Source organism: Papio anubis, chromosome 7 (genome assembly GCF_008728515.1).
Source record: "Papio anubis isolate 15944 chromosome 7, Panubis1.0, whole genome shotgun sequence".
Lineage (NCBI taxonomy): Eukaryota > Metazoa > Chordata > Mammalia > Primates > Cercopithecidae > Papio > Papio anubis.
In genome coordinates, this window is record NC_044982.1 from 130,223,775 (window position 1) to 130,248,931 (window position 25,157).

General features: G+C 44.5%; 1 protein-coding gene across 1 annotated transcript in view; it reads right to left on the reverse strand.

Moving 5' to 3' along the window:
• The window catches only part of LOC101023172 (hepatic triacylglycerol lipase), a 159,003-nt gene that overhangs the window by 127,110 nt on the left and 6,736 nt on the right, over nt 1-25,157 (reverse strand). Inside the window, exon 2 of the mRNA XM_003900989.5 lies at nt 10,916-11,043. Coding sequence (XP_003901038.2) covers nt 10,916-11,003 — 88 coding nt within the window. The 5' untranslated portion in view covers nt 11,004-11,043. The remainder of the gene's footprint in view (nt 1-10,915; nt 11,044-25,157) is intronic.

Consider the following 25,157-nt stretch of genomic DNA (forward strand, 5'->3'; position numbering starts at 1 on the left):
GGGCAGGAGAATTGCTTGAACCCTGGAAGTGGGAATTGCAGTGAGCTGAGATCACATCACTGCACTCCAGCCTGGGCAACAGAGTGAGACTCAAAAAAGCCAAAAACAATCCCCAAAACCAAATGAGATATCTTTGAAGGCTAAGATACCCATGTGGGCTCTCAGAGGGACTCCAGAACCTCTAGAAGTAAGCATCAGTGAGAATCACAGGACCTTGGGAGGCTGCTTCTTCCTTTTTGCCCTTCAGGCAAGCCCACATTTCAGCTACACCAGAGAGATTATTAGCTGAGTGGTCTAAGGAGAGTCTCTTCAACACTCTAACCACAATTTCCCCATCTGTAAAGTGGGGTAATACCTATCTCACAGGGTGTTTTCGTGGATTAATTGACATAAATAGGCAAAGAACTTGGCACATTGAAACATTCTTAAAATGTTTCTATTTTTCTATACATCTTAGCTCAATTCAAGAAATGTAAGAATTTTCTTCCAAACAGCCATCAGATATCCCTTTTCATTGTCAGCACTCCATCAAACACTGCTGCATGTCTGGCGCTGAATAAGACAGTACTGGGCAAGAAATGGCAAGAACTGGGCAATTGATTGCTTGAGCTGTTCTTACGGAATCCCATCTTTGTTCTTCTGGTGTCTGGGAATCTTTGAGTTGCTTGAGGCAAATGAGTCAAGGTTCAGTTAGGGTAAAAGGTCACATGCTTAAAATGGATAGAACTTTGGATAGAAATGGGTAGAAATTTTCCACATTTCTCTTTCCTGATAACATTTAAATAGCTGATACCAGGGGAGGTCACCACTGCAGATCTCCTGGCACCACGATGACCGTTATAATCAGTCCCGTTCACACCCAGAATGTCAGTGTGGAAGGGACGCTATTACTCCTGAGATCAGAGGTAAGGAGGTAAAGGGTATCACCCAAAACTGTGCAGCTAGGGCATAGGTATTAAGAGACCTCAAAGGCATTCCCCAAGTTCCTTTGGGAGAGACAACACAAAAACACAGCACAACAACAAAAACCAGCTCTGCCATCAGCCAGACCATAATATTCACAAGTGACTGGAGACAATGCCCACAGAATAGAAACATGTGCAGCACAGACCCTCCACATCTGTGTTTGCATCAAGACAGGGAGGAGGCCACTCCAACATCAAAAACCATCACTAAACATTTCCCTCTTCTGACTAACAGGAGTGACTTGCGCTCCTGTATCAATGCCAGCTCAACCCTGTTTTCGTCTTCCCATCTGCTAGATCATTTATTGATTACATTAAATAATAATTAGTGATAATTAACTATGAAATTATTATGATGCCAAATCATTGAATTGGCCTCCTTTTTGACAGAATCCAATCCAGAATTCCCCTTGCTTTCCAACCCTTCCTTAGACTTATCCAGCACAAGCCCAAGTCTGGAGTGAGCTCTCCCTTGCTGCAGTAAACCACAGAAACTAACTTGCAATTGATGTCAGCTGTTGTCCCCGTGGTCCGCCGATAGTGAATGTTTAAGTCTCTAAAACGGGAATAAGAATTCCTACCCAATATTCTTTACATGGCTCTTGTAAGAATCAAGTGATATAATGTAGGTGAGAATGAATTTTTAAAGTTGAAATTGCTGTAAGTCTATAAGAGAGTATGACGTGGAATTTCCAAATGGCTCTCTTTTCAGACATAGAATAAGGTATTTTTAAGATGGAAGATTCATATTAAGCTTCGGTTATGTGCTCCTGCTTCAGTTTTCATGGGTGTTCATCTTTCCCATGATTTAGTGTTCAGTATAGCAATTCATAAGAAAACTTCAAAGAGACTTGCCCGAGGTTGAGGCCTGCCTTGGAGGAAGAGCTGAGTGTTTGTGGGTGCAGGGCCAGGTGAGTCTGCAAAACTGGTCCGTGCTGGGCCCCACCCTGCCCTTGCCTGCTGGGAACCTTGCTCTCTATCAGGGAGTGGTCAGGGTTTTAGCCAGCCCGAGATAAGGCTATCAACCCGGCTGGGAAAGGCAGCCTTTTAAAAACACCCCCCTCATCAGTGGTCTGCCCTGCCTCCAGGAGGAGGACAACATTTCTGAGGATGGCCCTTGTGGTCCTTCCCTCTGGTCACTTCTTTTTATGTACCCCATCCAGGGCCTCCCCCACATCTCAAGAATTCCCAACTTCCCTCTCCCTTTTCCAGTCTCCGAGTCAAGCAAGGCTGGCTCATGCTTTTTCCCTCTGCTTACAAGGTCCTTCCACTTCTTGAAGGAAACTTCAAGATTTAGCTCAGATATCACCTCCTCTGTAAAGGCTTCTCAGCCAACCTCTTCTGCCTCAGGGCTCTTGTAACATTTTGTACGCAATGGTATTTACAAACTAATTGCATTGTGTTGAAATTATGCCCCTCTCCCAACCTCCAACCTCCCTGCCCCACACAATCCCATAAGGGGCTAGAGACCCTGGCATAGTGGGAAGTCTTTGGTGAATGGATGCACACTTTTTCATTTTTGTATCCTCAGGGATATACTTTCCTGCTGACCGTGGGGCCTGGTACACAGCGGATGGTTTAATAAATGCTGTCACAGCTGCTGTTGATCGTGTTATGTTTCAGTATAAAGCAGTTTGTTTTCTTACCACTTTGGCTTCTCTTGGGACAAGGAAGCTGGAACATTTGTCACTGGAAAGTTTTTGGCAGTCATGGAAAGGCCAGTCCTAGTCAATGGATAACCCACAGGCTCTGCCTAGCTTTGATAACGCCCCACTCATAGGAAAAGAATTTTCTTGATCGTATTTTCAGGCCTGCCAAGGAGCGGCTCAGGGTGGATGGTTAATTAGCTTTTGCAATGATTATTTTTCTACCAATTACAAGTAATGCTCAGCTTGGGAATTTTTCTTCATTTCAAGGACTGCTTTCTTTTTAGCATGTAGATATTTTATTTTGGATGAATACATTTTCACAAATATCTTGGGGTTTTAAATATTATTGGGGTTGTAGTTACTGGGGAAGAGGTCAGTATCTGGGAGCAATAGATGTTGATTCTCACCCCTTCAACCCTAGAGAGTTAGAAATGAAGTTTGCCATGTAGCCTCATGTTGTTTCTGTAGGAAGCACCCTAGCCTGGAAGTCAGTAACCTGGGTTCAAGTCTTGGTTCTTTTGTTTTTTTTCTAGTGGTTCTCTGTGGTCCCCACACCAGCAGCAGCATTTGGAAACTGATGAGAAACGCAAATATCCAAGTCTACCCCAGGCTCACTGAATTAGCAACTCTGTAGTTAGGGCCCCAGAGTCTTATTTTAATAAGCCCTGGCCCGGGGCAGTGGCTCATACCTGTAATCCCAGGACTTTTGGAGGCTGAGGAAGGCAGATCACGAGGTCAAGAGTTCGAGACCAGCTGGCCAACACGGTGAAACCCTGTCTCTATAAAAAATACAAAAAATAGCCAGGTATGGTGGCGTGCGACTATAATCCTGGCTACTTTGGAGGTTGAGGCAGGAGAATTGCATGAACCTGGGATGCGGAGGTTGCAGCGAGCTGAGATCATGCCACTGCACTCCAGCCTGGGCGACAGAGCAAGACTCCGTCTCGGGAAAAACAAACAAATAGAAAAAGCAGCCTTTCAGGTGCTTCGATGCCCACTATAGTTCCAGGACCACTGATCTAGTCAAACCCCTTTATTTTATCATTTCGTAGTAACTTTATTTTCTGAGTATTTAAATCATGAAAGTCAATATGCCATATACATACTATAACATTACATAAAGAGGGAAAGATATAAAAGTTTAGATACAAACTCAACGGACGTATAAACATTTTCATGGATTTTCTCCCAGCATTTTTTCTCAAACACATGTATTTTCACACAGTTGTAATCACAGGACACACACAATGAGGCCTGCTTTTCGTGTTGGAACATAAACACTACTCAGCGTCGCCACCTACACATCTTCCTAAGAACTATTTTTAAGGGCCACTGACCGTCCACTGGCGAGCCGTGCCAGAACTGACTTCACCAGGCCCTGACTATGAACCTGCACGTGTGAAGGTGAAAATGCTGTAGACAAACAGGCTTCCACCTGCATTCCATGGATTTCATTCTCTTCACTTTTTCCCCCTGCCTCCCCACCCCTAGCCAAGCCCCACTGGGGAAAAAATGAAATGAAGAATGCTTCTGGAAATAGAGCCCTAAGTGGGGAGGAAAGGGAAGTTGGCCCACAGCCGCGTCTTCCGGTCACCCAGAAGCTCCATTCTCCCGAGCCGGAAACCCTCTCCCGGAACCCGGAAGCAGATGAGCTGTCACTGCGCTACTTTGTGACCATGTTTAGGAATAGCACCTTCTGTGGGAAAGCCAGGTGGGCGCCCTGACTCCTCTAAGGCTGGAGTGACTGGAGTTGGTCTTCTCGCCCCAAGTAGGTACCTGAATGTAAGACCCGACTGCCTTTCTTACAGCGGCTCCTCCACCTGCTGCGGGACAGACTAGGCTTGGCCCCCTTGTTCTAGGTATCACCTTGGGACTGAAGTCCAGCCTGTTGGGCAGGGATCTGGAGGGTCCTATTGGCCCCTAGTCAGTCCTTTTCCCTAGTGGGCTGGACCCCAATTCCCAGGTGAGAGCGCCCAGCTCAAAACTGGTCACCCTCCTGGGGGCCAGCGCACAGCATCTTCCTGGATGTGAGAATCGTTGTGACCTCTGTTCTGCGTGGAGCCCATGGCTGTCAGGGACACCCAGGCTGAGGCCCCGGTGGTGACATTCCCCTCATGAAATGGGGACTGTTCTGGCCTGTCTCAGTGCCCAGCCTCTCTCTGCCTCTCTCCCTGCTGTGCCACCTGCAATGACCCAGCATGCCCACAGCACTGTGGCAGCTGATGTGGAGAGGAGGGCAGGGGGAGGGCCATCATGGGAAGCCAGGTACTGGATTCTCTTGGCTTTTGGCTGCGCACTTATTTGGTGATTCATGTTTTCGGGTCAGCTTACAGACCCCATGCCTTCAACCGTCAGTCCTGTAGTTTTCTCTCCAACTCAGAATGAAAGAATATGGGTTCCAGTCCTGGATCCCTGTGAGAGGCAAGCAGAGTGGAGGACAGGCTGCTGTCCCCCGCCTCTCCAGGGTGGGCCTTTCAGCAGGACCACAGACATGCTCAGCTGTAGGGCTAGGAAGGCTGGCCGTGGATGGGAGGGTCTCTTGCATGGGAAAAATAGAATTTCCCGGGAATGCTGGGAGCTGGCCCTCTGCTGATTCCAGAACTACGTGCACTCTTGGAAGAATGACTTTCATCTTTGGACTGTATCTCAAATACTAGTCATGGGTGACATTCTGTGTAATTGTGGAGGCCTGTCAGAAATCTGACAGACCCTGCTGGGGTAGTGATTATGAGTGTGGCTGAACCTGCAAAGTTGGGTGCAGGTGGCAGGTCGGAAGGATAGTGGAAAATCCCTTTCCCAGGGTTCATCTTGGGATGACCAATCTAACTGTAGCTGATGAGGGCCTTTTTATTTTATTTTTCTTGTACATTTAAGTACTTAAAATCCTCCAAAGCCTTAAAACCCTTTATATATCTTTAAATACACTTAGAATCTCTGGCAATATACAGCACATGTCTACAGTTTTTTCATAATTATGATTCAATATGTGGATTCTTTAGTCCTGTTTTTCCCCATATATTATTGCATATACAATTTGCTTATCCTTGTTTTTCAAAGCTACAAGACCAGTTGTTACTGAACTTTTTCAGAGGTCACAGGTCCCTTTGATAATTTGCTGAAAGTTATGACCCCTGCCCCCACTCAAAATGCACATACACACAGCCTTGGGCACCATCTCAGAAGGCTGGGGACTCTTGGAAATGCATCCCCTGTGCTAAGATTGCTGGTGTTAAACCGTGAGTGCCTAGGGGCCAGCAATAAGCTTTTAATTCTGAACTTCATCAGTATTGCCCCCAAAAGTTTCTGTGCCTTTTAGTAGTAGGTATTCAAAGCAATGCCTGTTTGAAGTTGGACTTAGCAATAGCTGGAGTCCCTGACATCAACGGTTTGTGCTTGGGCATTCAACTTGTTTCCAGTTTGTTGCAGTTTAACCAGTGTTGCTATCAACACCGTTCTATGGGATTTTTTTTTTCTTTTTCTTCCTAGATGGTCTATTTTTCGAAAGGTATTTTTGAGCTTGAAAAGCCCATGTACTTTATCAGCTGTGTACCTCTGCTATTGTACAAGGAAAGCCTCATTCTCTTCTGTCCGGATACTACCATCCTTCAACACCCTACTCAAATGCCACCTCCTCCCAGAAGACTTCTTCCCTCCACTTGGAAGTAAACTCTGCCTTTCTACTCATTCCTCTCTCATGGTCCTCATCACATGCCATGTTCTAGCTGATAACATTTACGTACATTACTCAGTGGTATACCTCATGTATTTGACACACAGAACAGATCATTTTAATGACCCTCTGCTCTGTAAGACAAAAGCAATTTCAGTAATATTTATGTAAAAATCAGCAATCATCATGACTTTCTCGATTTGTTCTTCAGTTATAAAGCAGTGAACAATTTTTAAAAAGACAAATATATTTTAACTTTAAGATACTCAAATACAGTAAAAATATTTTGTGTATGAGTCCAAATTTTTACTTACCAAACAAGATGTTACACCTCATTGTTCACAATCTGTTTTATTGCTTTAAATTTTAAACACATATGAGAAGCTTAAAGGGGTCACCTAGGATGACAAAATTGAAGTAATTCAAGTTCAGGTTTTTTGTTTGTACAACCACTACGCTGTCACTTTTTATTTCGAATCTACTGTTTACATGCAGGAGCAGGTAATAAGTGCCACTGAGGCTGGAGACATAAGGACGTCAAAGGATCTGACCCATTGCACACTTACCCTTGCAACAAGAACATGCCCCTGAATCTGTGCATGTTGGGGCCAAGTGCATAACTGGGAGTTCTCCAAATTAATGTCAATGTAGAACACAATATTTATGAAAGGATAAATAATAAAAATGTGATGAATTTGAAGCTTACATATACTTATTACATAAAACCCAACAGAAACCACAGAGATTGTTTAGAACTTAGGCCATAAAACTACTTTTTTCTGGAAAGAGCTTTGCCTTTATCGCTGATATTCTTTTTTTGTTGGGGGACGGAGTTTCGCTTTGTTGCCCAGGCTGTAGTGCAACGGCGCAATCTCGGCTCACTGCAACCTCTGCCTCCCGGGTTCAAGCAATTCTCCTCCCTCAAGCTACAAAGTAGCTGGGATTACGGGCGCCCACCACCACGCCTGGCTAATGTTTTGTATTTTTAGTAGAGATGGTGTTTTACCATGTTGGCCAGGCTGGTTTCAAACTCCTAACCTCAGGTGATCCACCCACCTCGGCCTCCCAAAATGCAGGGATTATAGGCGCGAACCACGGCGCCCGGCCGACATTCTTTAGAATTGTGATAATGACAGGCAGATCAGTTTTTGGTTATATTTGTATTTAAATTCTCCGCGGACAGTTGCCCTTTTATTGCTGGCACATCCTCCCTCCACCTAGTCCCATGGCCCCCTATTCCCACCCCACCCCACTCCTAACCCATTTGGCCGTAAATTCCTGCAAGGCAGGGATGGCTGTGCAGCCCCCTGCTGTACCGTGCCCACTGCACAAGCGCAGCAGTTTGCAGGCTAAGGCCCCAGGGAGATCGCCTTAGGATGTCCTCCCTTTTCCTCTATGGGAGGCCAGATTTTCTTCCTACATTTCAAACAAAGCAACACATCACAACAGACTGAGTATAGAAACAGGTAAGAGAATCCAGCTGTCTTGTGAAGCCAGATACTAGAGAAATTTGCAACATTTCTTTGTAAAACAATGTCACTCTTCTGCCCCATTTAAAATTATTTGGAAAATACAAGTTATTTTTCATAAAATTACATTTTATGTGTTAACATGCAAGGGTTTACTATTATTTTAAAAACTGTTAACAGATTTTAAAGATTTCTCAGTTTTCATTTCTAATGAAGTAAATATTGATGTCTCACATAATAAACACTGTTTGGGGTCCTCAATGCTTTTTAAGAGAGGAAAGGTGTGTGAACAGAGTGTGTGAGTTGTACTCAGGCTCTGCCTCACGTATGGCAGGTGCTCATGTATGCTTGTGACATTCATGAGGGACTGACTAAATTGGTGGCTTTCAGCTGCTCCTAGGATTTGGAAGCTGAGGCTGGGGTGGAGGGGAGGGAGAAGGCGCCTGTTGATAGTGGGCCCAGTACCTGAAGGTGGGGTTTGCCAGGGTCTAGGAGCAGCAGTTGCTCTTTGGAGCAGCGTTGGCTCTCATGGCAACAGTGGCTGGGGAACCTGGGTCTCAGGCAGGGGGGGTGCTGGGCGTAAGCGTGATGTGCCATGCGGGCTTCAAGCGGCTCACTCTGTCCAGTCCCCGTTAGTGCTGAAGGGAAGGAACAACTGTCTGAATCTGCCTCTCTGTGAGAGGAACGGAGCAGAATGCTTTTCTAGAAACCTCTGGCTGTCAAATCACTGGGTGTGGGCTCGACAGAGAGCACTGCGGCCTCAGTAGACAGATTGAGGCTGCGGGTACCTCTCCCTGCTCTGCCCTGACCAGCTATGCGACCGCCGGCGAGGCACTTAACTGCCAGCTTACTCAACCATATGGTGAGGATGAGATAAAATGTCCGTGGAGTGCCTGGCACATGCTGGGTGCACAGCACATTAGTGACTCCATTAGTAAGATGTCATTAATAATAAATACTCAAAAGAAGTAGGCTGGGAGGAGGGGCTAAAGAGCAAGGGTCCTTGAGGGAGTACTGCCTGGTGTTCGATGAGTGACAGTTGAAGCTTGGCGTAGATCATGGTTTCTCAGCCTCTGCACTAATAACATTTTGGGCCAGATAATTCACTGTTGTGAGGGCTGTCCTGTGCATTGTAGGATGTGAAGCAGCATCCCTGGCCTCTACCCACTAGATGCTGGGAGGGAAGCACTCTCTCCCTGGTCTTAACAACCAAAAATGTCTCCAGACATTGCCAAGTGTCCCCTGGAGGGCAAAATTGCCTCTGTTGAGAACCATTGGTGTAGAAACGCTCCTGACAAGGGCTCCGCCACAGGACACTGGCTTCCCTGCAGTTTCCTCAGAAAGACTTCACACCAGCCACATGCACACAGATTGGGTTCACTCATTGCAGAAAGAATTCTGCCAAGAGATTCTGCTTCCAAGAGAACAAGAGGCCTCCTGACTCGCATCCTCTTTCCTGAGGAACCCTCTTGCTAATAGTGATCACTTCCCTCAGCATTTGCACAAACCAGGCCCTGGGGAAAGAAGCAGGCTGACCAGGACAATGAGATTGGTCAGGGAAAATCTGGACAATACCCAGAAGCCTGGGGGATGCCGTCCCGCCCTTCAACCTCAACCTCAGCATTCACAGCTTCCAATTCCCATGGCTCCATTGCAAAAGCAGCCCTGACCAATCGACAGTAGAATGAATAAGCGAAGTGTGGTGTGGTCCCACAGTGGCATGCTACGGCAGTGAGAATGAATGAGCCTCAACTCCACGAAACTGCATGGTTGACTTTCACAAACGTAATGCTGAACGAAAGAAGCCGGGCGCAAAAGAGCAACTGACGTGTTTCTCTTAGTGAAAAATCTCCCCAAAGGAAAAATCATATATGTTAAGTCTCAAGGGGCACACAAGGAAGGCTTTGGGGATACTGGTTCAGTTTGTGAGAATTCATGGAGGATTTATGTTATAGGCCTTTTTCTAGAAGTGTGTTATAAACGTCAATAAAAAGTAAACAAACAAATACAACATTCTGGGGCAGGGGGCAGGAAAGGCCGTTGAGCAAAATCATTGTGAACCAAGGGAATAAAGATTACCAGCAATTTTACCTGTATGGCTCTAAATTATTATGTAAGGGTCATTTTTGGATGTGCCTTTACAAATGAGATGATGTATCAAAAATAGTATAGTGCTTGGCACAGAAAATACTTAGTGAATAGCAATAATTAATACTACTACTCAGTTATTAACTGACCTATGAGCTAAAATTATGGTCAAATACAAAGGAATGACGTTTTCCTTAAAGGGTAAAAAGTTTCTGAAATTTTTAGATACATCCCCTGTTAGTGAATTTCTAATTCTCAAAGTTGTTGGAGCTCCCTCCAAGCCTAGTCTCAGAGAAAAGAAAAATCTAAGACTCTACCTTAGCGTTACTAGCTCCTGACCAGTATCCAGTACCAAAACGAAGTCCCAAACACCTGTCTAGTTTGGCCAAATTGTTCAATTAACTGATCCATCATTTATTGGTCCACTGGTTAGCCTGGAAGCTGGGCTCCACTCTACCTGCCTGATCAGGCATTTGATCTGTCTTTGGCCGTCAATCTAGTTTGTGAATTTACAAACAAAAACGGGCAGGACTGCTGTTGGATTCTTCAGTCTCAGACTAAAACTTTGGCAGAAAAACAAAATCTAGAAATTGTGCAATGATATCTCTACTTTAGACCTGACTGGAAATAGAACTCTCATAAACTCCCCTCTCTTCTGAGAGAGCCAGGCAATTAGACAACCCCAACACGACAGAGCATTTCATTGCAAGCCTGGCTCCCTGGTTGCAAATTAGATGCCACATTAACTCTCAGGAAGGTCTGAATCGCTCTCAGATCATTTGCCACTGAATAACTTTTAGCGTGACTGTTTCCATATCAGATATGCGAGAGACTTCACTGCTAGCTGCAGGCGCTCTTAGAAGACTTTTAATCCCAGGATGCTTTTCTAAAATTTCATTTCTGCTTACAAATGGCTACGTGTCCCTGTGAACCTGTGAGGTCATGTGTAGAACCACCTGGCATGCTCTGAATGCAAGCTCTGTCCCATCCAGTCAGAAACCCCTGGATTCTTTGTGACACACATTTTAAAAAGAAAAGTTCATGCCCATCTCTGGAGAAAAGTCAGGCTCTTACCTGGTTTCAGGCTTTGTCCATGGGCACTTGATTGGATAAAGATGCATAAAACCAAGAGAATGGAGAAACACTGGGGACTTACATCCATTTCTCCGTTTCACCCGGGGTCCAGGCTTTCTTGCTAATTTCTGAAGCCAAAGAGACCAGAATGCCTATTAGATACTTTGTTAGGGAAGACTGCCCATTAATAATTAACCTCTCAACATGTTATCCACTGTTCAGATACTTTCCTTACTGCCCCCAACCGCAAATCTAATTATATCTATTTTAAAAAGGTCGATTTACAGAAGTGCTTCTTATCCTGACACGTTTTGAGAATAAAATACCTTGTTATGTATTCTTACCTTTTGGGGCCAAGGTCAGAGTTCCAAATTAATCAATTTAAAGCTACTGTGTTGTGTTTGGAAATTCTGCCAAAGGTCGGGGTAGGTGGCTTCCACGTGGCTTCCTAAGCCTCCCTGTGACAGTGCTGCAAGGGGGATGCTGGCTTAGGAAAGTGGTGTTTCAAATGGCAGGCTAAGCCCAAAGGAAAAGAAAAGGGCCCTGCCATGCCGAGAGCCCCCAGAGGGTCCAAATTTCTGTTGGGTTCAGTGAAATTGGTGATGCTTGTGGTCAAAGCGTGGGGGGGCAACGTTTCTACAACTGAAAGGGACAGAAAACCCTTCACCCTCATGTCAAAAGGAGTTGATGGGGAAGCAAAGATGCCCTTGCCAAGTGACTCATTGAGAGGTGATCCTAGAGCAAACACACTTCTTCTGCCTCTGTGTTCGTTAATGTTCCAGCTGTGTAGAGGACGAAAAGTAAGGCCACTCAGCAAAATCAGGTGGGGAAAAGGCTACCATAGATGGCTTTTGTGATATTTTTGGGCCTCTAGTTTTATTTTAACTTTCTTCATTTGTTCAACATTTTTTTATTTTGGCATGACTGCTATGTGCCAAGCCCTGTTGTAGGCATGTGGGATATACAAGTCCTTATGTATCAGTGGAGGTGGGAGGAGTTGGATAACTGACATCATAAAGAAGAGATTTAGGGCCTGGTGCAGTGGCTCACTCCTGTAATCTCAGCACTTTGGGAAGCTGAGGTAGGCGGATAACAAAGTCAGGAGTTTGAGACCAGCCTGACCAACATGGTGATACCCCATCTCTACTAAAAATACAAAAGTTAGCTGGCCATGGAGGTACGTGCCTGTAATCCCAGCTACTCAGGAAGCTGAGGCAGGAGAATCACTTGAACCCGGGAGGCGGAGCTTGCAGTGAGCTGAGATCGCGCCACTGCACTCCAGCCTGGGCGACATAAAGAGACTCTGTCTCAAAAAAAAAAAAAAAAAAAAAAAAAAAAAGAGATTTATGTAGACTGGTAGAATGCAATGAGAATCACCCCAAGAAAAGCATGGGGTTGGAGAGAAGAAGGTGGGGATTTTAAGCAGAGTGATTAGAGTGAATTGCATTGGGAAGTTAAACTTTGAGCAAAGGTTTGAAGGAAGTGAGGGAGTTGCCCCTGTGGACATTTTGGAGAGGAGAGCTATGGGCAGTCCATGCGAAGGTCCTGAGGTAGGAGTATGCCTGGCGTGCTCCAGGAATAGTAAGGAGGCCAATGAATGGGGAGACATTGTAATAACTTTGATTTTTATAGTGACATACAGCGGGGGCGACTCTGAGCAGAAGGGTGATATGATTTGTACTATAGTTTTAAAAGATCACTCTGGTTTGAGCCAGGGTGCAGTGGGGAGATCTGTTAGGAGGCTATTACAGTGACACAGTGAGAGGTGATGGTGGCTTGGCCCAGCATGGTAACAGGGCAACTGGGGAGTGGTGGATGGGTGCTGGATATATTTGGAAGGTAGAGCCCACAGGATTTTCTGACTGCTGAGTTACAAGATGTGGGAGACAGAGAGGAGTTGAGGATGACTTCTGGGTTTTCACCTTGAACAAGTAGATTAATGGGGTTGCTGTCAGCTAAGAAGGGAAAGCTGTGAGTGAAGCAGGTCTGGTGGGGGAAGATTAGAGATTCAGCCTTGGCCACGTGGGGCTTTGAGATGGCTCTTAGATATCCAAGTGGAAATGTTAAGTGGGCAAAATTAGATAACATGGTAATTATTGCCTGGACGAGCCTCATTCAAAGGGTCTTCTGAAGCCACCAGCAGACTTGGACGATCTTGACCCAGTCTAAAGCTGTGTTCTGTCCTATGACTGTACCTTCCTCCCAAGCCCTGCAGCTTGCGGACCATCCCGTCACATAAACAATTTCCTTTTCTTTTCTTTCTTTCTTTCTTTTTTTTTTGAGACGGAGTCTTGCTCTGTCACCCAGGCTGGAGTGCAGTGGCACAATCTCGGCTGACTGCAACCTCCGCCTCCCAGGTTCAAGCGATTCTAGTGCCTTAGCCTTTAGAGTAGGTGGGACTGCTGATACGTACCACCACACCTGGCTAATTTTTGTTTTTTTAGTAGAGACAGGGTTTTACCATGTTGGTCAGGCTGGCCTCTAGCTCCTGACTTTGTGATCTATCTGCCTCGACCTCCCAAAGTGCTGGGATTACAGGTGTGAGCCACCGCGCCCATCAGATATACAATTTCTGAGCAAGGACTTCTGCCCTGGGTACTTGGCTGGCTCCTGCACAGTTAAGCAGAATCTGCAAGTTCCACTTTTTTTTTTCCTATAAAGCTGGCATGGAAAACCAACTGACTACCCATCTCGGGCTCCTCTCCCCTGTGCCCACCCTCATCTCCTCTCCTTTGGGTACTGACAGTAACCACTCCCACTCCCCATTTTATTCTGGACATAAACTCTTCAAAAGACACCACTGAATCCAAGTGCCTCTGAAACCAACCCTGTGCCCCCACCCGCCCCCCACATTTCTGCAGAGTACACTTTCTTACCACTTTCTGCATGCTAAGAACACTTTCTACATGGGAAGAAGCCTTCAACATCATTTCTAGCTCTTGTAGTTCCTTTACTTGCACCACCCAACATTCCTCTAACATCATCTCATGCCAACTCAAACTCTATGAGGCTCTCCTGGAAAATGACAAGGAGGAGTGGGTACCTGTCCCCTTTTGGGGTGGTGTCTGCTTTCACCTCTACCTAAGCTCTTCCAGCCTGCCCCATCACCAGATCCAAACTTCCAGTGGTGGTTTTAATGCCCAAGCTCTGTTGCGTTTTCTTGAAGCTGACCATGGAGGCTACTGGGAGGGAAGAGGAGAGGACTTCACAGAGTATGAGGTTTCCTGAGCTGGGGGCCTATCTACTTGCTGTGTATAATATTATATAACCTTAATGAGTTCAATCTCCTCACCTATAAAATGGGGACAACATGTGTCTGTGATAATATTTTGAGATATCAACTTATTTTTCTCCCAAACTGTCTCCCTTCCACTTAAGAGGGGCAAAGTAGAGAGAAGTTTACAAATCTTTTTTCTTCCAAAAATATAGGAACTTAGGGCAAGTGAATTTTATTTATTTTATTTTATTTTATTTTATTTTATTTTATTTTATTTTATTTTTGGAGACAGGGTCTTCCTGTGTTGTCCAGGCTGATCATAAACTCCTGGGCTCAAGTGATCCTCCTGCCTTGACCTCCCAAAGTGTGGGCAGGTGAATTCTAGCCAACAAAGAAAAGCAAAAGGCTAAAATATCTTGAAAGTATATGAAGGAAGAAGGAACCCCTCACCTTTCTATCACTAGTAAGACAGTCTTTTGGGCTTTGCAGGTGGTGTGGAAGGGGGAGGTTTGTCTATGGGTCTGAGAGCAGAGGGGACAGTCCCTTGCTTCCCAGAAATCCTGCTGGAAGAGAGGAACCTAGAGAGGAAATGGCTGTGTTGGCAGATGGGCAAAAGATACACCTGGCTTGATGTAGGGCAGGAGAGCAGTGAGTGTCTGGGGCCAGCAGGTCATGTTGATGGGAGGATGGACCCCTCAGTGGCCACCAATGTGGACCGATGACGGAGGACTAGGTCACACTCCCCTCACCCCATGCCTGGCTATTGTGTTGGTCCAGAACTATGGCATAACTACTGGGGTTGGGGGTGGTGTGGGAAGCAGAAATCCAGAAGGCCTGAAAATAGGGGTTGGGAGTGAGGAATTTAGATGGGTTACAGAGAATAGAGAAATTTATTGCACATCAGAATCTGTGGACTGAAATTAATACCTCTACAAACAGAGGTATGCTATGAATATTAGAGATTTGTGTGTAAGGTATCCAGTCAAGTGCCTGGTTCATAGTAGAGGGTCAATAAATTATAATGACCTATTTTGTGGGCAATATACTTAGCAGTCAAGAGTCCATGCTTTGAGCTGGGTGCAGTGGGCAGTGGCTCACACCTGAAATCCCAATGCTTTGGGAGGCTGAGGCAGGAGGATCACTTGAAGCCAGGAGTTTGAGACTAGCCTGGCTAACATAGCAAGACCCCATCTACATAAACATAAAAACCAAAAAATTAGCCTTGTGTGGTGGCACACACCTGTAGTCCTAGGTACTTGGGAGGCTGAGGCAGGGAGATTGCTTGAACCCAGGAGGTGGAGGCTGCAGTGAGCTATGATCACAACACTGTATTCCAGCCTGGGTGACAGAGTGAGACCCTATCGCTAAAAGAAAAAAAAAAAAAGAGTCCAGCCTTGGGAATCCGACAGATACAGGCTCAAATTCCTGATCTATCTCTTGTACTTATTAGCTGAGTGAATTTGGATAAGACATTGTGACTGAGCTTTAGTTGTCTTCATCTGTATAATGGGACTAATAATGCCTTCCTAGTCTGATTAAGTGAGGCAATGCATGTGAAACCCTCAGCAATCCTAGGCCACAGGAAATAATTAATGGTAGCTGATATTATTATTTTTTTTTAATGTTTAAATTCACTGAGGGGATCATGAGGGTGTCCAGGAGGTGGATAACGATAAGACCACAGTGATATAATTGTAGCAAAAAATGTAGGGGGCAGGAAAACACAAGGGTCTGGATCAGTGGCTCCAAAATCCAATTGAGCATCAGAATAAGAGTCAGCTACAGAGCTCAGACAAAGGACAACTTTTGGGCCCATCCCAGGAATACTGAGTAATGGAATTAATATCAGGGTCAAGGCCTGGAGAACCTTCATTTCAAAAAGTTCTCCAGGTAATTCTTGGTCACGCAAAGTTTGAGAACTATTGCCTCAGAATGGTGCTTGAGAGATCTATTGGGGCACAACAAAAAAATGACATAGACCTTTCAGATTTTTCTTTGTATTTCCTTAGAAGTTCATGTTTGTGCATGTATAATGTTTATAGTATATAAGTACTATGTAATTTGCACATGGTACTATGGAATATACTAGCACTATATTATTTATAAACAAATAAATAGATATTGGGGAGAGTCGTCAAATTAAAAAAAAAATGCTTATAAAGATGTGTTGTCAAAAAATGGGTGAAGCCTCTGCCTTAGAGAGACAGAATGGCTCCCAGGGCCGCGAGACCTGACTGTCATGTGCTTGACTCCAGCCATGCATCTGAACAGTCAGTAGATCCATTCATAGCATCTTTGGTCATTTTCATGCCCAAGGAAGCCCAGCAGTTTCTTGAGGCCTCTTCATTTCCTATTAGCTGAAGAGGAGGCAAGCCTGAGCCTTTTAGAGTTTGGAGCCTCCAATGGAGCGATCAGCATGGTGCATGTTAGTAGAGCCCTTTGGCTTCTTCCTTTGCAATTGTTTTTTTTTTGAGATGAAATCTTGCTATGTCACCCAGGCTGGAGTGCAATGGCATGATTCTGGCTCACTGCAACCTCTGCCTCCTGGGTTCAAGCGATTCTCATGCCTCAGCCTCCCTAGTAGCTGGGATTAGAGGCGTGTGCCACCACACTCGGCTATTTTTTTTTTGTATTTTTAGTAGAGATGGGGTTTCACCATGTTGGCCAGGCTGGTCTAGAACTCCTGACCTCAAGTGATCTGCCTTCCTCGGCCTCCCAAAGTGCTGGGATTACAGGCATGAGCCACCATGCCCGGCCTCTTCCCTTTGCAATTCTTTAAAGACTTTCTATTTTGGGTGACACTGCACTCTGGTCTGCAATCCTTGATCTAAAGTAATAATAGTTTTATAATTAGGTTTTTAAACATTTTCCAGTTCTTGCTCTCTTTTAATTTGCAGAGCTTCTTGAATAAATAAAGATTTCAAGAGACTGGCATTTGATGACCTGAGAATGACCTTTTTCTTTAGTGTCATGATGATAAGAAAGTTAATTAGGAGAGAAGAAACAGACATTTTACAAGGATAAAGCAAGCAGATCCCAAGAGGAAGAGGCCAGGGGACCAAGGTGAAGTTCACTGATGACAGAAACAGAATTTTATACCCAGAATCAGGTTTTCTTCTTTTCGTCTTCAGGAACTGGGATATCTTACCTGAGAAACGCAGGCTTTTGTTGGTGTTCTAATAAAATAATTCTTGAAACAATAAAATCTGTCACTGTTATTTCCCTAATTTTGCAGTTGAGATTTAAGAGGTTAGGAACAGATACCAAACTGCATCTCACCAGTAAAAGGCAGAGGGAGGAGAAGTCAGGGGATCTTAACAACCACAAATCCTTAATCCCTGTATATCTGGCTTTCTCTGGGACTGAATCAGGCTTCTCTGCACATCAGCCTAGTCCACTTCCAAGATGAAATGAATTTCCTTGGATCATGTTATAGGAAAATGACTCTATCCTCTTTTACTCCTGCTTGGAGCCAGGCTGCCATGAGGAGAATGACCAAGTTTTGATTGGGTCACTGACTGATCTGTGTGGACATTCTTGTACCATGTGGAAATATGGCAAAACAAGTAGGTAAACCTTGTGAATTTGAGTTGGCCTGGAACGTGTCCTCATTTGGAAAGTGGTTGGACTGGAGTTTAACCTTTTCCTTATCTGTGTTAGAAAAAAAAAAGAGACCTAATAAACAAACGAAGGGTGAAAACAAGATTGCAGAGGACATTGTAGACTATTTGGAAGGATTAGGTGTTTCAAGCATTTCAAATAGGTATTTATTCATCCAAGATTTTCACGCCTGGTGACCAGGGGTGTCTTCGCATCAGCTCTGCCTCCAACTAGTTGTGTGACCTTGGGCAAATTCTGTAACCTATCTCTGCCTGTCAAATGGGATTATGAAGGTTAAATAATGATCACATGAAAATGCTTAAAAAACTCTCTGCATAGACAAGCCTCATTTGATTTTCTTAACCAATGAGGTAGGAATTATTTTCCCCATTTTACAGGTGAGAAAACTGAGGCTCAGTGATGGCTCATGCACGGTCACATATCTAATCAATATAGATTGGATAGAAGGATGCTAGGTCCCTGGAAGGTCTAATATTCTGATTCCCTAAGTCTCAAGTTATGCAACTAGGGAGCAAAGAGTCGAGATCTCTTTTCTTCCTGTTTTTATGTTTCCTGGTCTGTGTTGGCCCACGGACACTCCTTATCAGGATTTCAGCTGCCAGATTGTAGAACAATTGGGAAAATCATCATAACAACAACAGCCCCCTAGAACCAGAGCAGTCTTTTTTATGACTAGATACTGTGGAACCAATAATGCATTTTATGATGTTAGAAATTCTAGTAGAATGGAAAGCCTATTTTCTCTCTTTGTATTCTGCTTTGAAGCAAAAGGAAATAAAGATTTAAGTTGGCTTTGAACACCACGTAGATAGTGAATATTGTTGGCTCCGTAAAGTTTGCCCAGGGTTTTCGCCTTTGTAGGGAAGATGGGGAGTATAGACTAGGATTCATGACGTGTCTAGTCTGTGCCTGCTTCCTCCAGCTGCTGGGATGCTGGTGGTGCTTGGTGAGCGGTGACCATGCTGGCTCCCGAGGGAGACTCCCCCCAAGCCATGAACTGAACTAGCTGCTTGCAACAAGCAAGGGCACAGTTTGGGGAAGGAGGCACCAGCACACTGGCTCTTTCTCTGGGTCCTAGTGCTTCCAACCATGGGGTGTCGAGGGGCACAGTCCTCACCCTGGGTATCAGGCAGGGCTGGGCACTGGTCAGATCGCAATGGCCCAAGCCTCCCTGCAGTGGGATGCCACATCCTCGTCTCACAAAGGTTTGCTGAGTTTAGCACACGGAATCTACGGCTGCAGGAAACCAGGACCTAATTCCACTCTCTTCATTCCCAGTGATGTGTTTCGGGTTCTGAAGAGCAGCCAGTGAGTGAGTCATCATGTTTCTGAAGACAGGGTATCTTGCTGACATGGTTCATCATTGATTCCTAGGCAGGCCTGAAAGTCAGGAGTTAACAATTCAGGAGCCAGCCTCCAAAGTGCCTGCACAGTGCCAGAATCACCATGTGATCTCATTCACACTTCAGGAAGAGTCCTGTGATGTAGACATGACTTTTCCCTTTGAATAGAGGGAAGCTGAGGCTCAGGGCGGTTACTGAATTGCTCACATCCGTACCGTAGTAAGTGGTGGAGTGGGACTTGGATTATGTTTGTTTGACTTCAAAGTCCATACAACAAAAAGTAGTTTTGCCAAGTACAGTAGGGATTGGCTGCGAGATCTTTGTGTATCAGTTGCTTAAAAGATGGAATTGTGTCACGCTCTTGCTCTGCATATAAAGACATATATCATGTGTATTTCATTTATATATAAAAGGGAGTTTATTAAGGAGTATTGACTCATACGATCACAAGGTAAAGTCCCATGATTGGTCATCTACAAGTTGAGCAAGGAAGCCAGTGGTGGGTCAGCCCGAGTTCCCTAACCTCAAAAGTAGGGAAGCCGACAGTGCAACCTTCGGTCTGTGGACAAAGGCCAAGAGCTCCTGGCAAGCCACTGGTGTAAGTTCAAGAGTCCAAAAGCTGAAGAACTTGGAGTTTGATGTTTGAGGGCAGGAAGCATCCAGCATGGGAGAATGATGCAGACCGGAAGACTCAGCAAGTCAAGTCCTTCATGTTTTCTGCCTGCTTTATTCTTGCCAAACTGGCAGCTTAGATTGTTAGACGGTGCCCACCCAGATTGAGGGTGGGTCTGCCTCTCCCAGTCCACTGACTCAAATGTTACTAATACCTCCTTTGGCAACACCGTCACAGACACACTCAAGAAAACTATTTTGCATCCTTCAATCCAATCAAGCTGACACTTAATATTAACCATCACATCACATGTTTATTATTATTTTTAAAACAAATGTTCTCAAACCTTTTCTCAGCTACTTAATGGAGATAGCTCTGAGATAAAGTACGAGACAGAGCAGAAGTTAGAAATAATGGAGACATTATAATCGGACAGAATCATATAATTTATATTCCAATTATTTTTCCTCAATCAACAGTAAAGGAGACCAGTCAGGAAGAGGGGACCGGGGTCTTTGGCCATGATGCTTTGTCCTGGACAGAGCAGTGTTTGAAAGGAAGTTGTCAGGATGAGGCTGTGCTGCCCAAGACCCAACTGAGACCATCATCAGTTATTCAATTACTCCTGAAGCCATTCATTAGAGTTAGATCATGCCTGGGGTCCTTCAGAAAGTAACAAGCAAGATTCTTTTGATATGTTTTCATAATTCCATGAAGAGATAATTCTTTAAAAATGAAGGTAAAATCATGACTCTCAAATATAAAAATGAATACATGATAAATATTTTACTTAACTAATTAATGAGGAAACTGATAAGGGGGTTGTAACCAGTTCAAAGGAGAAGCCAAAACACACACACACAAATTTATAAGAGTAAAGAAATGTTGCAATGAATGTACAAATGGCAAATGGATGCAAAAGTAGCTTTTTCTGCAGTGTGGGAGTGAAGCTGGTGGAACTTCTACAGGATAGGACAGAATTTGCATTTTGCATTGCTATTGTCTGCAATTTACAGAGTTGCAAAATACTTCAAGGGCAATGAAAGCTAGAATCTCATAACTCAGGGAGGCTGTGCTGTGTGTAGACAATGTGTCCTTTTCCATGGAAATACAAAATTTCCCCTTTATTTAGTATTGTTACAAAATGATGAAGTATTTAGCGACAGAATTCTGATGATAACAGGATAAGGTTCTTTCTGGAGGAAAAAGCTGTCTCTTGCTGCATTTTTACCTCCTGAGTGAAGACTCTGATCACTGAGAACTGGATTTCCAGGCTTGGTTTCTCCGTTTTTAGTGCCAGTAAGCAGGCAGATTATTTAATAGCTGGCACCTCAGTTTCCTCATTTTAAAATAGGAGTAGTAAAATTATTTGCCTCACAGGGCTTGCAGGGAGATTAAATGAGAAAAACATGAATTGTGCATACCATAGTGTGCAAGAAATACGTGTCAGCTTATGAGTGTGTTTTTTTTTATTACTGCAGTTTTTCGGCATGCTTTTTATTTCTCCCGTCCCTCACCTGCTCCTTCCCTTTCTTGTTTCCTGCCCATTTAACTGAAATAGTAAAGAATAGGAGACTTATTTACAATGTTTTAAAGTATAGATAGAGTCTTTGCTTCCTGTTCTTGATTTTAAAACTAACTGCCTAAGTTGTTTTGTGTTCCTTTCTATTTAAAAAAGAAAGCAAGCTGGGTGTGGTGGCTCAGGAGTTTGAGACCTGCCTAGGCAGCATAGTGAGACCCTGTTTCTATAAAAACTTAAAAACAAAAACAAAAACAAAAAAAAACCAGTGTGGCAGTGCACAGCTGTAGTCCCAGTTACTTGGGGGGCTGAGGTGGGAGGATGGCTTGAGTCCAGAAGGTCAAGAGTGCAGTAAGCTATGATCATGCCACTGCAGTCTAGCTTTATAGAACAAGATCCTGTCTCTATCTAAAAAAAAAAAAAAAAAAAAAAAAAAAAAACTAAAGAAAAGAAAAATAAAAAGCACCGTTACCCCCAATATTTGCTTTCTTGTTTTTGAGTAATTCTTATCACCTAGCTTAGCCCAGCTAACCCTGAATTTAAACACGTGATTCATTTTCTCACGTTATATAATTAATCACCAGAGAAAACGGTTGAGAGAGTGGGAAAGGCCCTCTTTGGGGTCTTCTCAGCCCAGCTGGGGATAGGAGGCCAAGGCCAGGAGGTAACACACTGGAGCCACAATGTCCAGAGCTCCTCAGTGAGCCTCTCCCCCATCTGCATACTCAGACCCCAGGGGCCGTGTCTACTGGCCAAAGAGTATGTGAGCAGCATGTGCCCAGCACCAGAGAAAACTCCACTCAGCCCTGCCCAGAGGAGTTGGTACAAACGTGCCTTTGCAAAGTTTGTGTTTCACTTTTGGGTCTGATAGAGGGGGAGTTCTTCAACCTCAGAGGGGGATGCCTGGACGTCTAGGGTCAGGGTGCCTGATGGATTGACCCTATCAGCTCCACTTTCAATTCTGGCACCCCAAGAAACTTCCAGATGATTCGGGTGAAGATCCCAGGATCTCCCCCTTTGCTCAGCAGCCTGGATTCTTCGAGGAAAAAGAAAGCATTTGAGCAAGGGTTGGGGAAGAAACTTCACCTCTGGGCCAAGTTCAGGGATAGGAGGACAGAGCTGTAGTGGTGTCTAGGCTTTCTCTACATGTATGGCAACTGGAGTGACACCTGGAGATAGCCATCTTCACTCCACAGTTCCATTCCTATCACCAAATCTGTCAGGCTCTGCGGAGGACTCCTAGAGAGCAAAACAGGCTTTCCACACACTAGCAAACAGCATGATACGATCTCAGGGGTCAGCCAGGAGCAGAACACAGGGAGATGCATACAGGGCTCCCTGCCTCCGGGACTATTTCTTTTTGCTACATATCATCTCTAAAGCAAAATTGCTTGTTTTAGCTCTTGATGAAAATGTCCCTTGTCCATTTTCCACAGGCAATGCATACATAAGAAGGCAATGGCAGGTTGTTCATATGTAGCAAGATCCACACTTGGCCAAACCTGGGGTCACAGAGATGGACATGGAATTGAGGGCAGAAGATCTGGGTTGGAGTCCAGCACTGCTTTAGGTAAGTCATAACCCTTATACGACGGGGAAAATGAAACCTGGGATGCCTACCTCACAAGGTCATAAGGATAAGAGATGACGCTGGGTGCGGTGGCTCATGCCTGTAATCCTAGCACTCTGGGAGGCCGATGCGCATGGATTACTTGAGGTCAGGAGTTCGAGATCAGCCTGGCCAACATGGTGAAACCCTGTCTCTACCAAAAATACAAAAATAAGCTGGGTATGGTGGCGTAGGCCTGTAATCCCAGCTACTCGGGAGGCTGAGGCAGGAGAATCACTTGAACCAGGGAGGTGGAGGTTGCAGTGAGCCAAGATTGGGCCACTGCACTCTAGCCCCGGGAACAGAGAGAGACCTTGTCTCAAAAAAAAAAAAAAAAAAAAAGAAAGAAAGAAAATGTAGTAGAAGAAGAAGAGATGGTAGATGCCCAAAAGTCCTTAAGTAATGAAAAGACCCAGGTGAAGCAGAAGCCCCAGGCTGGGATGAGTGGATGGGTAGGGTACATTGGTGGAGCAAAGAGATCTTGAGACTTGGGGACCCAGGAAGTTCTACTTTCTGGCATCAGACCGGAGTACACCTTCTTGTCCCAGATTCCCAGGGTGACCACCAACAGAGGGGCAGCTCTGGCTCCTGGCAGGGCAGGGCTCTCTGAAGTACCCACCTTCAGTGGGCTGTCTCACAGTAATTCCTTCAGGCTTTGGAGATGATGGTCAGGGCCAGCTGGGCTCTGGCGGCCTGCAAGTGAGCTGAGGGCTACTGCGATTAGGCAATTCCCGGGGACCTCACTGGTAAGCCCTGGAGGATCAAGCCTGGATGCTTTGTTATTGCGTAGGGGTTAATATAATGACCAAGTTCACCTTAGGCATCTCTCTGACTGTCTTTGCTGGTCTCTCTTTCCTTCATTGCCCTGTCTGATTGAGGTCAGAGTCCTTGAATGACCCTCAAGGTTCCCCTACCCCACTCCCAGGAAAACCTCTGCTCTGGCCGGAGTTCTCCCTGGAGCCCACGCCGAGAGAGCCTGTGGCTCCTCTCACTTGCGTAAGTAGGTGAGATCCTCCAAACACTGCCTGTGGGTGGAAAAGAGAAGGTGTCAAGGGACTGAGCCCTGGGTGTTCCAACATTTAGAAGTCAAGGAGATGAGGAGGAACCTTTCTGCTTTAGCCAAATTACTTCTTCAGAATTGATTTTTGGCCAGGCGTGGTGGCTCACGCCTGTAATCCCAGCACTTTGGGAGGCTGAGGTGGGCGGATCACCTGAGGTTGGGAGTTCAGCACCAGCCTGACCAACATGGAGAAACCCTGTCTCTACTAAAAATACAAAAAAAGTAGCCAGGTGTGGTGGCGCATGCCTGTAATCCCAGCTACTCGGGAGGCTGAGGCAGGAGAATGGCTTGAACCTGGGAGGCGGAGGTTGCAGTGAGGCAGAGATTGCGTCATTGCACTCCAGCTTGGGCAGCAAGAGTGTGAAACTCGGTCTCAAAAAAAGAAAAAAAGAATCAGTTCTTAGTGGTAACCTTTCTGGTAAAAGGACATGAGCAATATGGTTATAAATGAATGTATGGATAAATTTCCAGGCAGCTCCACCATCAATGGATATCAGCATTTAACATTTTTTTCTTGTTGTTCCATTACAATATGTAAACCGGCATCTCCAGACTGCTTCCCTTTACATTTCTTTGATTTCTGGTGAGAATTAACATTTCCCCACGATGTTTATCTACTAATTGCAAGTTCCTTATGGGAATTGTCCTGTTTTTGACCCATTTATCTTTTGGAATCTTGACATTTATTTTACAAATTTGAATTAGTTATTTATGATAGATCTTAATTCTTTGTAATGTTTGATAGAAATATTTTCCCTCTTAAAAAATCTTTAGTAATGCTAATTTTTATAGCGCAATCATTTCAATTGCTTCAAAGCTGAGAAAGTTAAAATTCCCCCAGAGAGCTGATAAACTCTCTTTCCAATTGTCTGCAAGTTCTATCATAATTAGATTTTATATTTAAATCTTTAATCAACCAGAGCTTATTTTGTTGCATGTTTTATTTTAATGACTTTTCTATTATAAAATCAATAAATGTTTATTATTGTAAAATAGGAAAATAAAGAAGAACAAAAAGAAAAACATAAATAGATCTGTGATTTCACATTTAGAGATAAGCAATGTTGACATTTTGATGTGGATATCCCCAAGTCATTTTTTCTATGTATACATTTATTTACAAAAATACAACTGTAAACACACAGTACAAACTGTTTAAATACCTGTGTATTAACAACACATTAATGGCATATTTCAGGGGCATTAAATATTCTTTTAAAACATTATTTTACATAGCTACAGAGTACTGTTACACTCTAT